Here is a 16898-nt window from a genome sequence, read left to right on the forward strand (position 1 = left end):
ATTATTTTCATATATGCTCCTGACTACCAAATTTTTGGTGGCAATTAGTATGAATTTGTCTGTATTTGTAATTTGGATAGTAGTGTTTAAAACATTAAATCAGTCTAGATCGTGAGGCACATTAATAAACTATTTAAAAAGCTAATTTATTTTAGTTCTTTGAAAGATCATTTTGGTGCTTCTTTTGTCTTCGTACCCTTTTTCCTTCATCAAAACATTGAACCAAAACTATTAAGAAAAAGCAAAGTCTAAGCAGTCTACTTTATGAACTAAGAATCTTGTTGCTGCTGTTCAGTCCCTCAGTCGTGTCTGACTCTTTGCAGCCCCATAGACTGCAGCACGCCAGGCTTCTCTGTCCTTCACTGTCTCCCGGAGTTTGCTCAACTCATGTCCATTGTCAGTGATACCATCCAACCATCTCATCCTCTGTTGCCCCTTCTTCTCTTGCCCTCAGTCTTCTGCAGCATCAGGATCTTCTATAATGAGTCGCCTCTTCACATCAGTGGCCAAAGTATTGGAGCTTCAGCTTTAGCATCAGTCCTTCCAATGAATATTCAGGGTTAATTTCCTTTAGGATTGACTGATTTGATCTCCTTGCTGTCCTTGGGACTCTCGAGAATCTTCTCCAGCACCACAGTTCAAAAGCATTCTTCTTCAGCACTCAGCCTTCTTTATGGTCCAACTCTCACATCAGTACATGACTACTGGAAAAATCATAGGTTTGACTATACAGACCTTTGTTGGCAAAGTGATGTCTCTGCTTCTTAAGAACAAGGAATCTTATTACATAATAATTTGTTGTTGTTTCGTCGCTAAACTGCGTCTGACTCTTTGCGACCCCGTGGACTGTAGCTTCCTAGATTCCTCTGTCCATAGAATTCTCCAGGCAAGACTACTGGAATGGGTAGCCATTCCCTTCTCCAGGGAATTTTCCCGACCCAGTGATCGAACCCAGGTCTCTCGCATTGCAGGCAGATTCTTTACCGTCTGAGCCACCAGGGAAGTGTTCTTGGTCAACTAGGATCCAAATGTAAACTGTTGGCCCTCCAACTAACGTTTTAAAGCAGTTATGTTTTTTAATGCGTGCATGCCTGCTAAGGCTAATAAATATGTGTGCAAACAAAGACATGCACAAATGACAAGGTCTAACTCTAAGAATGGAATAATGGGAAAGGTTTACATTTCTATTTGGTTATCTGATTTTTTTGTTAATAGAAGATCTTGTGTTAAAAACTCTAAATTCCTATTATCTAGTAAATTATCCAAGAAAAGAGAAAAAGGTGTAGAATTATCATTTCACAACAAAGTCACATGCATTGAAATGGAAAGAAGTACATTCTGGTGTCATTCAAACAGAATCTCACTTGGCAAAGCTACAGTGAAGAGCTTGCTTATAATTACTTCCTTGAGGAAGACAGAAATAAAATGTAAGGGTATGATTTTGCTTATTAGTAGAAAAATGTTATTAATGTAGTGGAAAGCATCCTGACCTTGGATAGACAACCTGTGTTTAAATTTCAGACCCAGTAATGTACTAGCTCCTTTGACCCTCAGCAGCTCCCCTATCACCCTCTTTCTAAAATGGATGTTATAAAACTCATCTTATGAGTTGTTAAGGATATTTATATTATAGATGAAATAAGTTTGCAAATCATAAAACAACCAAAAGTAAGATATGTTACTATCAACTTCTTTAAATTTGCCTCTGAGCCTATATGGTGTTTTAAAAATGTTTTATTTGTAGCTTAGAGGTAATTTTGTCTTTTAGGCCCTAAATGTACTTCAAAATATATTTTATGTATGTCCCTTATACTGTAACTGTCCATATAAATAGTACAGCTGGTGTTTGCTTTGATTCCAATGATGTCAGTGGACCATGCTGCTGCTGCTGCTAAGTCACTCAGTCGTGTCCGACTCTTCGCGACCCCATGGACTGCAGCCCACCAGGCTCTTCCATCCATGGGATTCTCCAGGCAAGAGCACTGGAGTGGGGTGCCATCGCCTGCTTCGTCAGTGGACCATAGAATTGTATGAAACTATTTTGTGCTGTCTCCAAGACCTTTAGCGAAAAGATGCCCATCTTTTTGACTAAGTAAACCAGGAATTCTGGGCTGTTCACAAAGTAAAGTGACCTGTGGTAGAATTTGAGATGAGACATTTTAGCTCAATCATTCGTGACATTTTACTTCACTGAAATGTGATGGAGAGTGGGTCTCTGGCATTATTTCTTGAAAACGTTTTAATCCTTGGGGGCAGGTGGGCTGTATTTAGGATCCATCAAGGGAGAGATGATAGTCCTTAGAGTGCTTTTTGAAAAGCAAATCTAGTCTGAGTCTGTCCTGCTTGATCTGAAATCCTGCCCATATGGAGAAAGTATTTTCAACAGGAAGGTACCTATGGCAAATGAACAAAGTTCCTGTTCAGCCTTGAAGCCCTCCACCAAAAATAAAGAAAGAAATAGAAATTATAAAGCAGTAATGCTAGCCATAATCTAACACAATTATTTCCCTTTCTTCTGTTCATTTCTTTAAATCTCAACTTTAGTACAATTATCAACAATTTGTGTAATAAAGACTCCACAGACTACAGTGGAAATGACTAACTTATTTAAAGCAAGAAACAGTAATAATGTGCAGATTATGATGAAACATAATGAGCTAATCATAAGACAACTTCACATGCCTTATTATTATTATTATTGTTAGCCATGGCTAATTAAAAGCTGGGACAGGTAAATTATAGTATACAAATTAGAGCTCATAATGAGTTCCTTTTGAAAAGTAAAGCTGCCCTAGTCAGTCACCCATTATGTATTTAAGTCTGCCAAACCCCTTTCACACAAACCAGAATGGGGAAAGAATACATCTCCCATCAATTGTGCTATCATGCATCATCTTGCTTAATTCCAGCAACACAGCCAGTGTTGGAGTTGCCATGATGTGCTTCGTAGAATTGGAAGCTAAGGCTCAGATATTCAGTCATTCCATGATTTGATTCTAAGTCATAATATGTTCATTGATTCTGAAATTAGGGCTCTTAACTCTACACAAAACCACCTCCCAGTGTTAAAGCCGTGGAAAAGCAGTTTGGATGTTACCATATTATTTTGGAAGTGAGTTAGATTCAACCTGTACAGAAGAATCAGCAGAAGAGCCACTGATAGGTTCAAGAGGCAAGGGAAAAAGAGAGGAGTTGGAGATGATTCCAAGTTTATATGGTTAAGCAATTGGAGGAATGAAGATATCATTAACAGATATCTTGAGTTCAACAGTTTAAATGTTGATGTTAATGTGGGGGGACACATTTCAGCTAGACATTGATTTTCAGGTGGTATAGGAGGAGCTCACTTTCTGTATCTAATTATAATACTTCTGTATCTAATTATAATAATTCTCCCTGTATTCATGAATTATGAAAATGGGCACAAGAAACCTCCAAAATGAGAAATAGAGTAACTAATATTCAATAAATGTAACTTGTTTTTAAAAATACTCTTCTGATTTAAAAAAATAATTTAACAAATCTCACTATTTGAATCTAGTAATCTAGTAATTTCAATGCTTTTTATTCATGAGTTTTCAAATAATATGGTTAGTTTTTTATTTATTTCAAAGGGTTAGAAATTTAATAACTATTAGCTTTATTCCATTTGTAACCAGAATTCACAAAGCTTTTCTAGATACTTTGGTTCATAGCCTTTGTAAAGTCAGATCACTTATGGTAGAGGTGGATTTTATTATATGAGTTAATAGCCTGTGATGTTTTTACACATAGTTAGGTATTTGGCTTATATGTGCATATGTACATGTGTTTGTGCATGGGAATATCCGTGTGTGTGTGTGTGTATCCTAATAGTTTATTCTTCAACAGGGGAAAATAGCATAAAGTGATGTTATATCATTGAGGCAAATTATTCTAAAACTTGAATTCCAAAATAACTATTGTTCTCATTCTTCCATTTTGTGTATTCGGTTGTTTTTATGAGCAGGTGGACATTCATTTATATGTAAAGAGTGTGACTATGAAATTGTTTCCCATGATGATGGAAAATTGCTCCCAGAGAATGAAACAACAAAAACCCAGAAAGGTTACAAATTTCCTAGCTTTTCTTAGTTCACACAGTACAGTTTCCTCAGCTTTCTTGCCAAGGTCAAACTGTCATTATATTCTAATCAGACTGTCAAGATATAGCTCTTTGATAATGCAGGTTTTAGTAACTTATTTCACAAACAGCCTTAATAAGCACTATAATTATCACTATATTGAATTACTGACAGTGATACAAAGTCATTGAATTAAATTCATAGATAAACTTCTGTCCATAACACAGAAAAGACTCATAGATTTAACATTTCCCGACACTTTCCAAGGGCCTCTGAAACACTAACGTAGATATGAAGGGCCACTCATGGAGAAGGCAATATGAACAAATAGACTGGGAAGGAAGAGATGAATTTGGAGGTCCCTAATCTTAGCAGCTGGAATGTTTGTGCCAAGACCTTCCTTTCTCTCCACCTCAGGCTTTTTGATCTCCAGGTAGACTACTTTTCTCAAGTGCCAGGACAATGTGTTACATCTGGTCAGAGTCCTGGTGTTTCAGAAGATAGAATATAGTAACAGTGTTAACAACAACTTAAAAAGGTAAAATTTCAGGTAGTATGGAAACTGATTTAGGAAGATATTTTCCAACATCTCTAAAATCTTAACCACATAAGTGCTTCCATCCCTTACAGTACTTTTTTTCCTTTCTTTGTAGTTTTATCTGTGTAGTTTGACAGCCTTGAATGGAGCTTGCATCCTCCAAGTAGACCACAGTACCCTTCACAGTATCCTACATGGAGCCCAGGCAGGCATCTGTGTGGACCCTGTGTGGGCATGTCAGCTTAAGCCCCAGGTAAATTCTGCTACCAAATTAGGTCTTGTATTGCTGGAACAGCAACAGATCACTATTTGGTCAAAGTCATGAGTAGAAAATGGTGAGAGAAAGGGTAGAATATTCCAAAGCTTGAAGCTTGCTCCTAAGCAAGTCTAAAATAAATACAGAAATAATTTTATCCATTAACTACATAGCTTGGTTAGATTTGTTGTTGTTGTTAGAGGTTTGATAATTTACTGTTCTCCTTGAATGTGACTATGAAATAAAACAATTAGAAAGCTGTTAGAAACTTTTCTTATCTTAAATTTGATACCAAATGTGCCCTTAAGCTCCTGGAATGGCTGATTACAATGTCCTCCATGTGCACTATTATGTAGAAACAAAAATGCACATCTGTTTATTTAGTGGATGCAGATTAGCCTTATTTCTAATGAATATATTTTATATTTAATGAAATTTGGTAGTGTTGGAATAAAACAAGTTTTAAAAGGGCGAGCCACTTTCTTGGCATAACACAGGCAGTAAGTAGCTATCTGAGAGCCAGATCCAAGCCTGAGTGGTCCCAGCACCTCTACTTTTAAGTAGTACATGCCTGCCTCTCCAAAATAATAGTTGCCATTTATCAAGCATCAAATATTTGTACTGTATTTTACAACACTATAACCTAATTCCCCAAAATATCCTATGGTAAACATTTCTGTACAGAATTGAAATCTATCTTATATTTTGCCACATACTGTTGATCTTACCACCAATATACATGTGTCAGATTATGCCTCAGGTAGGTTTCTGATGAGATAAGGGGTGGTGACTTACTATTTTATCCCCTAAAGCAGTTAACACTGTGCCTTAGCCAGAATAGGTGCCCAAAAAGTTTGATGGATTGCCATTGGATTTGAAAATCTGTTTTTTATCCATTTAAATTTAATAGCCGATGAGCATCCAATATCTATGGGATACACTACTAGTTTTAGTAGCTATATCTACTAGTTTGGAATAAATAGTAAAATTTTACTCTAATGCCAGTTCTTAAAAGCTCAAAGCCAGAAGATAGAAAAAAGTCCTACAGTTGTTTCATAGAAAACTGAGCATGATAAATGCCTCTGTGTCTTGGTCAGAGTTAATTGTACTGTGGTCTGAGCAGTTGGAATTTGTGATTACAGTTGTATCCTGGTTCACCCAGGTGTATTATTCTCTGTTACCTAGTCCACATGTTCCTTAAGGATTTAGAATAAGGGCTCAGTGACTACTTAATTGAATTGAATGTATAAATCAATAAATAGCTTTAAGAGTTGCAGGTGAGAGGAGTGTATTAGAATAACAAAGCCAGGCAGTGAATCAGATTAGATGGGAAAGTTCTGAGATTTAAATGGGTCTTGGGCTGCAATTTAATTAGGATTATTTGGAAAAGATGGAGACTGATTTGCACAAATGAGTCAGTCTAGACTAAGTCTTAAGAGTTGGCAAAGGAACCAAAAGAAGGAACCAAAGGAAGAAATTTTGGGCAGAATATAGCACAAGGACAGTGTTTGGAAGAAAAGGAGAGCAAATGGAGTAGAATCAAATGTGAGCAATCAAATGAGAGTTTAATATTGCTAAAGGTTTTTTATACTCCATATTTAATCTTCTTTCTTTCCACACGCTATTAGAAATATGAATTGCACTTTTTTTTTTTGGTTGCACCAGGTGGTTTGCAGGATCTCAGCTCCCAGACCAGAGCTCAAACCCGGACCCTTGGTAGTAAAAGTGTGGAGTCTTAACCACTGGACCACCAGGAAATTGCCATGAATTGCATTTTTGATTGGATACAAATCTTTCACAAAGATCTTTTGCTTGCAGTATATATTTTCATAACTTTATAGACATCAGTAGCATTCTTGTTTTTTTTTAAATTCCCAAGGACTCCTATTTCATGTAAATTATATTTGTAAACCAGACATGGTCAGTTGAATAAATACCATAGTATCAGATCCATAACAATTTCACAATTGTGTATCTTATCCTGATGAAGAATTAGGAGTTACGGTACATCTTTTCTCTTATCAAGAATCACTGCCTCATGGGGACATTGATACTCCCTAATGCAGTCAGGACTGGAAAAGAGCTGGCCATATTCTGATAAGAAATAAAGGTTTTAGGAGAACTTAGCTTTTCTCAGCGTGGATATGATGATGAAGCGGGATCGCATGTCTTCATTATCTATTTGGTTGCAGACACTGTGCTATGCATTTTCTTACACCTCAATGTCCTATTTTAAAGGAGGAAGCTGAGCCCACAGAGGTTAGCTTTACACCTAATGTCTCACTGCCAAGAACTGGCAAAGCTGGAATTCAAACCCCAGTCTTACTCCAAAGGCATTGCTTTACCCACTACGAATACTGCCTTTCTGCATTGTGAAAAGTACCTTAGGGATATTTTACTTTCTGTATTACCCATGGGTAGGAAAACGGATGCCAAGAAAAAGGAAGTGAATTGAACTTATCATCATCCTGTCATATATCACTAAGGTATTTCTAATTAAAATCAACATAAAAGGTGAGCAGTATATGAAAGTGGAAGTGTTACTCGCTCAGGCGTCTCCAACTCTTGTGACCCCATGGATTGTAGCCTGCCAGGCTCCTTTGTCCATGGAATTCTCTAGGCAAGAATACTGGAGTGAGTAGCCATTCCCTTCTCCAGGAGACCTTCCCAACCCAGGGATCAAACCTGTGTCTCTTGCATTGCAGGTGGATTCTTTACCGTGTGAGCTACCAGGGAAGCCCATACTATTATTCAAAGTGAGCAAAAGTAGTAATCTTGCTGATATAAAGCAGCACTATTTCATAGTTTTATAATTTGTCCCTTTCCTTTTGGACTTCCCTGGTGAAGATTATACCAGTCCTTTGAATACAAAGTATAGCAGACTTTGACATGACTAAGGACTGAAATCTCATCTTTGGCTCACACTTATTCCTATTGATTGGGCCGTTTGGCTGCACAGACTGAACAGTTATGGGAAAATAAGTCAATCAATTGTACAGTATATGAACCTCTGAAAGCAACATGCATCACTTATGTTTAAATCATTCAGCATGGTTTGACATTCAATAACTCATAAAAATAATTGCTGAGGGGAAAAAAATAGGCTTTTCTGACAGTTATTAGAAATTAATACCAGTTAAACCTTGAATAGTCTGCAAACATTGGACCTTTCTTTCTTCTGTACTGTCATTAATATTCAGAAGACAAAATAAATGCTGGAAAATGAACAATAATTGTGGATCAGAAGGTATGACAACTTTATTATCAAAGAAGATGAGAAAAAAGAATGAAACAAAACTGAATGGACTATGGGTTCAGCACAGCTTTTACTTGAATACATTTGGTTGGAGGTCCCTGGGAATGACAGGACCCTCCAGATCTGGGGCTGATGATGTCTTACTCATCCTTAATATTCCCAGGAAAATCCTCAGTGTGATTTCTGGAACTTGCACTCAAAGTGCCCATTGCCTTTTGACGATAAATCATTCATTTTGTAAAACAGAGGGTCTCCATGAAGAGAGATTATGAGCATATGAATGCCCTAACACTACAAATAAACCTTCACTTTAACTTGATGACCTGCAAAACCTCCCATCATCAAAAATTCCTGGAGCCTCTCTGTTTGAACAACTCAGTCTAATAAGTCCAGCAATATTTTCTGTTATCCTGTGTCACAGGATTTTAAATTGAGAGCCTTGAAAATCTTATTAATTAACTTACTGTCAAATTCCTAAAATGAAAGCTTCATTTAGAAAGTCACATGCTACTTCCACCATGAACTGTGGCTTCTTTTTCAGTATGTGGAGACAAACAGCCCAATTAATTGGAAATCCCAGTTGTCTTTGCGAATAGACTTACTCTCAAGGTTGAAAGGAGATACTAAGCTATTGAATACATATGTCTTATATTAAGTAATTTTTAGGAACATGATGCACATGAGAAAATACTTTTGTGTTTATTCTTCATTTCTAAGAATATTTGGAGCACAGAGTGTGGAAGAGAAAATCAGTCTCCCCCAAATTTGGCTGTGGTAGAGGGAGTTCAATAAATATCCCCCGTTTTACATTACATGTCTAGTTCCACTTATTAGATCTACAACAAACTTCTAATTGATGCCAAAACTACTGGATGCTTACCCAAATCTTTACTAAGCTCCTGGCCTCCTACAGCTCACTCATGTTTAATAGGCATTAGGTCCATTAAACTTAATTGTAACCATACTGTCTCTGTTTAACAGTAAGTGGAAAAGAATGGATGCCACAAACTTTAATATTCAGAAGCCCTGTTCTAATCGGGCTTTTTACTGGAAGCCTGTCTCCAGCTCTGGCTCCAAAGGCCTAGAGACAAGGAGAATTTGGATAGAAATCATTATTGGGTACTGAGAATATTCAATCCAGAAAATGAAATAATGAAGAATTGTGTATTTAAAAAGGTGAGGAGGGAGTTCCATGGTGACCTAGTGGTTAGGATTCTGGGCTTCACTGCCATGAGTTCAAAGCCCGGGGGAACTAAGAATCCCACAAGTCACAGAAGCATAGCCAAATAAATAAATAAATTTTTAAAAGGTGAGTAAATGAATTTCTATTGATAAGAGTAATTGAAGAGTTATTTTAGAATAAAAAAATTTTTATAAAAAACTATATTAATTCCTAAAATTATTTGGTGTTGAAAACTAGTTGCTTCTATGAATTCTTCTCTGATACATATAAAATGGAGCAAGTGTCAGGGACTTGGGTTGATTTCTATATCTTTCATAAAGATATATGTGGTGAGATTAGGTATTTTCTGAAATTTTTTCCTAATAGTTTTCTAGTTTTCCGATTGTGTGTGCTTAGTCACTCAGTCTTGTCAAACTCTTTGCTACCTCACGGAGGTCCTCTGTTCACAGGATTCTCCAGGCAGGAATTCTGGAGTGGGTTGCCATTCCCTTCTCCAGAGCATCTTTCCAACCCAAGAATCAAACCCGAGTCTCCTGCATTGCAGGCAGATTCTTTACCATCTGAGCCGCCAGGGAAGCCCAGTTTTCTGATACTGGTAGCCAAATAAATATACAGTTTTCTTATAAGCCTACTAAATACAAGTAATGTTTAAATCTAGAAATGTGATGAAATAAATTGCAAAAAGTGACATTGCCATTTATTTCTAAATAGAGATTTATATGTAGTCATCCCTTTAAATAAAAATATAGGAATCAAGCCAGTTAACTACATATTGTACAAGAGTAAAAAAAAAAAATAGCAAGAAGTACAAAAAGAGACAATGAGACTTACTTTATCATCTCAGAGTGGTTGTCATAAATAGGCACTTAATCAGAAAATGAGCTAAAACTTCTCAAAGATAAGCAGTTTGCTACGAGGTCACTCAAATTGGCAACCCTAGAAAACATTTGAAAAAGATGAAATGTGTCTTTGGTGTGCCTCTACCCCCACATCTCTGGCTTCTAGTATCTTTCTGGTACCATTGGCTGTTTAGAGTCATCTCAAGAAGAAAATATGTAGTCTCTACCCTCTCCACCATAAAGACACACCCTTCACTTTTAAAGTTTTAAAGTATGATGCCTTCAATTTAATATTTTCTGTCTTGTGTCCCATTACTTTGAATTAAATTAACTTATCTATGCTGGAGGATGATATATTCTTAACAGGTTATATAACTGTTTCTGTGGTGCTTCTACTGCTGAGAATTCTAGGCCATTGGTAAGAAAGAGACTGATGTGCCTTTTTGTTGCCCCTGTAATCTTAATCAGGTACCCTCCTCATCTACGTGTTTACACAAGCAAAGATGAACTTGGAAACAATCTGAATTTACATGCTGAAATATCTTTCTATCAAATGTAAACAGAAAGCATATGTATTTCTAATCTAAAATTAAATCATTCTTTCAAATATTCTTTTATAACAGACTATTTCTGCAAACTCCTTTTTAAAGTAAGCTATATCTAATTCATTTAATAATGATTATAATATATCAGTCTTATCATATGAATTGGAAAGATCTGTTAATCATGTCTCTATAATGGAAAATTTAATTTCCTTTGCTTCATTAATTGACAATAAATATTTTCAGGGATTTGAATTTTAAACAGCATTAATGATAGGTGATTCCAAGAATACTCATATGTGTCCTGGGCAATTTCAACACATTGAAGAGACTTGTTTATTTGCCAGAATTTAAAGCTGCACCTGATTTTTATCTGTCAAAGAACACATTGTTTTCCAGGACAACAAGCAGAAACGGCTTTTAAAAGCTCATTTAACAATTACTTTTTTTTTTTTTTTTTGCTGTTATCATTTGTTTGATGGAGAGTGTTCAGATAATATTTGAAACAAAGAACTATTGGATAGGGAAGAAATATTTAGTACAGATGAAATTATGAAGATTCTGTTCTTGTTACGTCTTTTCAAGGTTAGCATCGAGAGGTTCTAGGACACTGTAGAGAGAGAAGTCAGCCACTAGAGCAAAGGCAGTGACAGAAAATTGCTCTAAAATTACCTATTCATTTATTTGTAAACTATAGGTACATATCATTTGCACCCTTATTCAACCACATATAAGTTAATATTTACTGAGATAATATGTTGAAAAATGATTTTAAAATGCTGTAGCATTTCAAAGATACAGGATCAAATTATAATTCTTTGTTTTCAGCAGGAATAAATTTGCAAATTTATTTCCCATTAAATGAACAGTTTTCTGTATTTGAGCTCCATGGCTAATATTCTATTAGAATTTTACTTTCTTATCTTAAATATGTTTCTCTAATTAGAAAGGGATCTGAAAAAAATCAAAGACTTTCACCTGAGTGAAATAATTTAAAACAAATCATTAACTACAATTTATGCAAACTCATTTTATCCACCCTTATTGTTTATACTTGCAAAATATCCAACAACAAGTCCTGCTTGGTTAATGCTGTGAGCTTTGCTGTCTTACTTTTATTTCTAGAAACAGCACTTAAATGTGAGATTAAAATCACCTCCATTCAATAAGTACTTGTTTGTGTATTACAGATCATAGTCCTTTATCAGGAATAATAATACAGCTTTACTTTTTATGGGAAATGGAGAATAAAACCTCAACAAATGGATGCAGCTCTTCAGAATAGCTCTCAAATGGGCAGTGCTGAAAATTGATCTGGTTACTTGTCAGTTACATTATTCAGAGATGACATCAGCATCAAAGCTGTAGCCAACTGTGGCTCATTGCCCACCCCGTGACAACCTTTGATAAATTAAAAAACCTACTCCATAAAGATATAAGCATCTCCAGGGCTGTAATTTGAGCTATGAAACCTAATTAAGCAACTTTCCACCAGGCTCATTAATAAGCACTGAACCAGGTTCTATACAAACACCTGAACACATGACTGTGAATGCTAACAAAACATTTCATAGTATATCATCACCAGTAAGTTATTCTAGAGAAAAAGCAGTTAGATGAGACAGTTTTCATAGTATCTATTTCTGATTTTGTTTATATTAGCTTGTTAGATTATTGCTAACTGAAAAACAGAATTGAAATCTTTTGACAATGACATGCATGCTGTTTGATGTTCTTCAAACGATTCTATTCCATTGCTTTGGTACATAAGATATCATGCTTCTTTACCTGGAGGGTTATGTTCATTGAGAATCACAAGTGATGCTGGGGTAGGTCTTCTTTTCCTGATCTGTGAACAATAAAGAACCAGCTAAGGTCAGAGTCGGATGCTGCTCCAGATTGCTCTATAGCCTGCAAGGCTGTCCCCTCCTCATCTTTTCCCAATATAAAGAGTAAATTTTGGGGAGGCACACAGTAGGTTGCTCACTAATTTTATTTTGAATGAAAGAAAGTTAGACACTAGAACTGGCAGATACTAGTATCACCTTCTTTAATCAAAAAGTACATTTCCACAGAACAGAAATAGTTGTATGTAATCAAATGATGCCATCAAATATTAATACTGAAGCGCAGTGAAAATACAGGGATGACTTGCTAATTTCAGTGGCTCTCTTGGAGCCTCATACATTGATGATGCTTTCAAGATCCATTACCCTTATTTCTAATCAGGGTAAGCGCAGCTTAGAAAACTCAAATTTCCAGCAGGTTAAATTTAACAGCATACATTCTTAACTTCAATTAATATTTTAAACTTTTCTTATTTTCTAGATTATTGTTAAGAACAAATTAACAAAGAATGAACATGGCTCTTACAGAAGTATATAATTCACTTAAAACTAATTGATTTGGTTTGTGGTGTTTTTTCCCCTTATTTTAAGTTATAGGAACATATTATTAGAATTTCTAATGTATCCTTGATTATTTAAATATGTAAGTAAATTCCCAAATTAGTAGAATGGTGGACAAATTTTACTAACAATATCTTGTCCAGGATAGAACCAACGCTCCATTTAACATAGATATATGTTCAAGGTTGTATCTATCTGGCTTGAGTTTGGGTGAATCTACTTCAGATTATCAAAACATCCTAGGAAGATAAAAGTCTCAGATTCAATAATTATTTTCAAGACTTTGTATATAATATTTGTAAAAGGATTCAGGAATAAGTCAAGTTTTAAGAAATTAATAATTACGTAGGCAAAAATTTGTTTTTGCCTCCTCACTGTTGTAATTTTATTACAAATGATCTTTTTACTGGTTCCATTGAATCAAGAGTCTAAGTAAATCTGAATATGAAAGGTGATACAGTAAACCAGCCTCCCAAGAAGAGAGAAAGAGATAGAAATACAAATATATAGATATATTTAACTTGGAAAAATATCTAGGTTGTGTTAAAATACTATTTTTAACATCTGAAAAAAAGTTTTTTAAATTATACACATACCTACGATCCTATATTACATATATTATAGTTGCTGCTTTTGATACACAATGAAAACATAAAATATTAAGCCCATGATCTGAAATTATTCCAAGATTTAATGCTTTCATTGTTAAGTGAATATTTTGATTTGTATAAATAAAAAATAAAAGTTTGCTAATTCTGAAAAATATATATGTTTCTATAAATATTGAACCTGTCATTTTAATAAGCAAAAACAAACAGATTTTTGGATCCAAATCTAAATTGCTAATATGACCATTTTTCCTTAAGGGGTGCTAATTTTGTATCACATGAAATACTTCATTTAGCCAATAGTTCCTTCAGTGAAACTCAAATACAAGTGCATATGAAAGCAAACTTATTTCTCATTCATATATTCTGGGAAGTCACAAAGTTAGGCAAATTCAAGAGGTAGAGAAGCTTTTAATTAATAACAAGAATGTATGTCTGTATTACTTATGTATAGGAACTGGTCCCCACCCAGTTCCACTTACCTGTTCAGCTGCTTCGGGTGCAATCTGACTCTGGAATAAAGGAACAGCAAATTGTATCTTTTTGGGACTGTTTGGCTCCATGATAATGATGAAAATTAGTCAGAGATGTGAAGGACTCAGGAAGACGAACCCCAGGTGGTGTCTGGGATGTGTTTCCTCAGGCGCACTCCACCCAGCCACACAGAGTGCTTGGTAATAAATAGCTGTAATTCCAGCGCGAGCAAGTGAAGATGCCGAGGTCTGAGTAACTCTCTTCTTCAATATCCACAGTGATGCCTGGCTTGCCTGTTCCCCACCAATCCCTTAGATCCTCTCAGCACAATATGGAAAGGAATAAGCTAATTGTGTGCCTCTTCACTAATATACACATGCCAAGCATTCACTCAGCAGCTAATTGAAAATGCAATGCTAGCCTTGAAGGACCTGCTGCCTTGGGATTTGAAAGAAAGGCTCTATCCATTGTACATTACTAAGCGGCTGCTCAAAAGTGCATTGTAAGCTCCCTCTGAGTATTGCAGGGATGAGCCATTCATTATTGATGAACATAAAGCAGGAAGTTTTTAGAGTTGGGGGCAGGGTTTGGGTAGAGAGTTGTTTCATTTCTCTCGGAATACCTTATCAGTCAGACACCTTAGTTATTTCAGATCCAGCTACCAAACTGATGAATGGCCATGGAGGGTAAGTCTAAGTCGCTTCAGTCGTGTCCAACTCTGTGTGACCTCATAGACGGCAGCCCACCAGGCTCTGCAGTCCCTGGGATTCTCCAGGCAAGAATACTGGAGTGGGTTGCCATTTCCTTCTCCAGTGCATGAAAGGGAAAAGTGAAAGTGAAGTCACTCAGTCGTGTCGGACTCTTAGCGACCCCGTCACAACCAATAATATCAGCTATATTTATGCTGTGAGATCTCCTTAGGTAAGACTGATCACGAGAGACATCTGTGGTGTAGTGAGAACATTACCCTCCCGGCTGAGCAGATCTCAGTTCAGGTTCCATTCCTACTACTAACAAGTTCTGTGGCCTCAAGCATATCAGAGGCAATGTCTTGGCCCCCATACCTTCCTCAGAAAAACAAAGGGTTTGGGCTTGATGACCTTTAAGCTCCTGTTCTGTTCCAGCATTCTATAATTATAGTCCACAATTTTCATTAGAGTGAAAAGTATTGCACTGCTAAATTTAGCAAATTGCTTGAAAGTCACTGCTGCTGCAATGACCTCTATTTCCTGATGGCGCCAGTTATAGCCTCTGATTTGGAAGAATACAGAAGTGACTAGACATCAGTGGAAACCTGATGGGATCCAACACTGTGATTTGTTGTCAATAATGGGGATATATGCAAACAAAAGGTCTTAGGGGAGAAAAGTGTAAAGGGGAAAATCTTCAGAATGATACAGTCGTATGATAAGGATTACGGTCATATTAGCTAGTGGTGAAGGTAGAGGGGGCCAAATGGCCTGCTCTTCACATCTGTTAGTATATAAGGGGAAACAATAGCCAGACGGTCTTCATACATTCAACTCCTTTTGCAAAGGAAGTCTGAAAATGATGCTGCTTTAATAGGAGAAAGAACTTGAGTTCTCTACTTCCTTATTGCAAGATAGTGTTTGATGAATGCTAAATTTTTAACACAGATTTTTCAATATGCTTTGGACTTATCTACATTTAGACATTGGCTATTATTCCAGCTATTTACAAATGAAGTTTTCTCTCTTTTAAAAAAAAATTTTGAGTCCATACCCAGAATCCATTTTAATGATTTAAGTATGCAGCTTTCTGTGGAAAGAGTATAGAAAGTGATATATGCATTACTCAAGTAGTTTTCTATACCCTCTAGGGGAAAAAAGCAAATGAAAATGGGGATGTGTAAGCACTTTCAGTTGGAGAACAGTGCTGACCAGCAAGAAATCTTGTGATGGGTTCATCTTTATAGTTTCAAGAGGAAACTTATAAATTACATTTTGTGTAACAGTTTACAAATGATAACATGAATTGATATCATTAAAGGAGTTATTTCTTCTGAGTATTTCTTCAAATTACGTGTAAGGAAAATAGGACCATTTCTAGTGAGTAGCTAATCCAAATCTTCATTTAGTGTGATAATTAAGAGGATGCACTTGGCAGCCTTGAGTTCAAATCCTGGCTCTGCTACTTAGTTTATCAAGGTGGAGCAGTAAGAGAACTTCCTTTTAGTGAAGTTTAAATGGATTAAATGAGTTTATTTAAAATGAGTTATTTGAAAGATCTCATTAAAACGCCAGCACATCATAACCACTGAGTAAAATAGCTAGATTTTTCAAAGCTGAAAATACAATGTTAATCTGGATTAACATAGGATCTCTACCTATTTAGAATAATTTGATATCAGTTAGAACAATAGATGGTAAAGTGAAATACTACATGTGCATTACAGCATAAACATCACTAAACAATTCTCAATAACTAATTCTCTGTTTTGAATGGTTCGGCCAGAAATAATATCATAAATAGTATTGACTGTCTAGACCCTTTAAGCTGCTTCTTCATCAGGCCAACTCCTGTGCATACTTCAGGCCTCAGCTGAGTGTTACTGTCTCTAGGTAGCTTTCACAGACCTCCTCCTACCCACATTGCATTTAGAGCCACCTCTTCTGTGTTCCCAAAGCACCCAGAATATCTCTACTTAGTACAATAACTGCCGGTCTGTCT

At 36.0% G+C, this 16898-nt stretch overlaps 1 protein-coding gene across 2 annotated transcripts in view; it reads right to left on the reverse strand.

Annotated features, from left to right (window-relative positions):
* The window catches only part of PPP1R1C (protein phosphatase 1 regulatory inhibitor subunit 1C), a 118673-nt gene extending 104377 nt beyond the window's left edge, over positions 1–14296 (reverse strand). Inside the window, exons 1-2 of one of the 2 annotated variants that reach the window (XM_081581008.1) lie at positions 14216–14296; positions 12506–12566 (exon numbers count right to left, since the gene is read on the reverse strand). In XM_081581008.1, coding sequence (XP_081437134.1) covers positions 12506–12566; positions 14216–14296 — 142 coding nt within the window. Of the gene's footprint in view, positions 1–12505; positions 12588–14215 lie in introns of both variants that reach the window. The other variant, XM_081581007.1, reaches the window with a different exon arrangement.
* Positions 14297–16898: the final 2602 nt, after the last annotated feature.

This window comes from Giraffa tippelskirchi, chromosome 3 (genome assembly GCF_054371585.1).
Source record: "Giraffa tippelskirchi isolate mGirTip1 chromosome 3, T2T-mGirTip1v1.2.pri, whole genome shotgun sequence".
Lineage (NCBI taxonomy): Eukaryota > Metazoa > Chordata > Mammalia > Artiodactyla > Giraffidae > Giraffa > Giraffa tippelskirchi.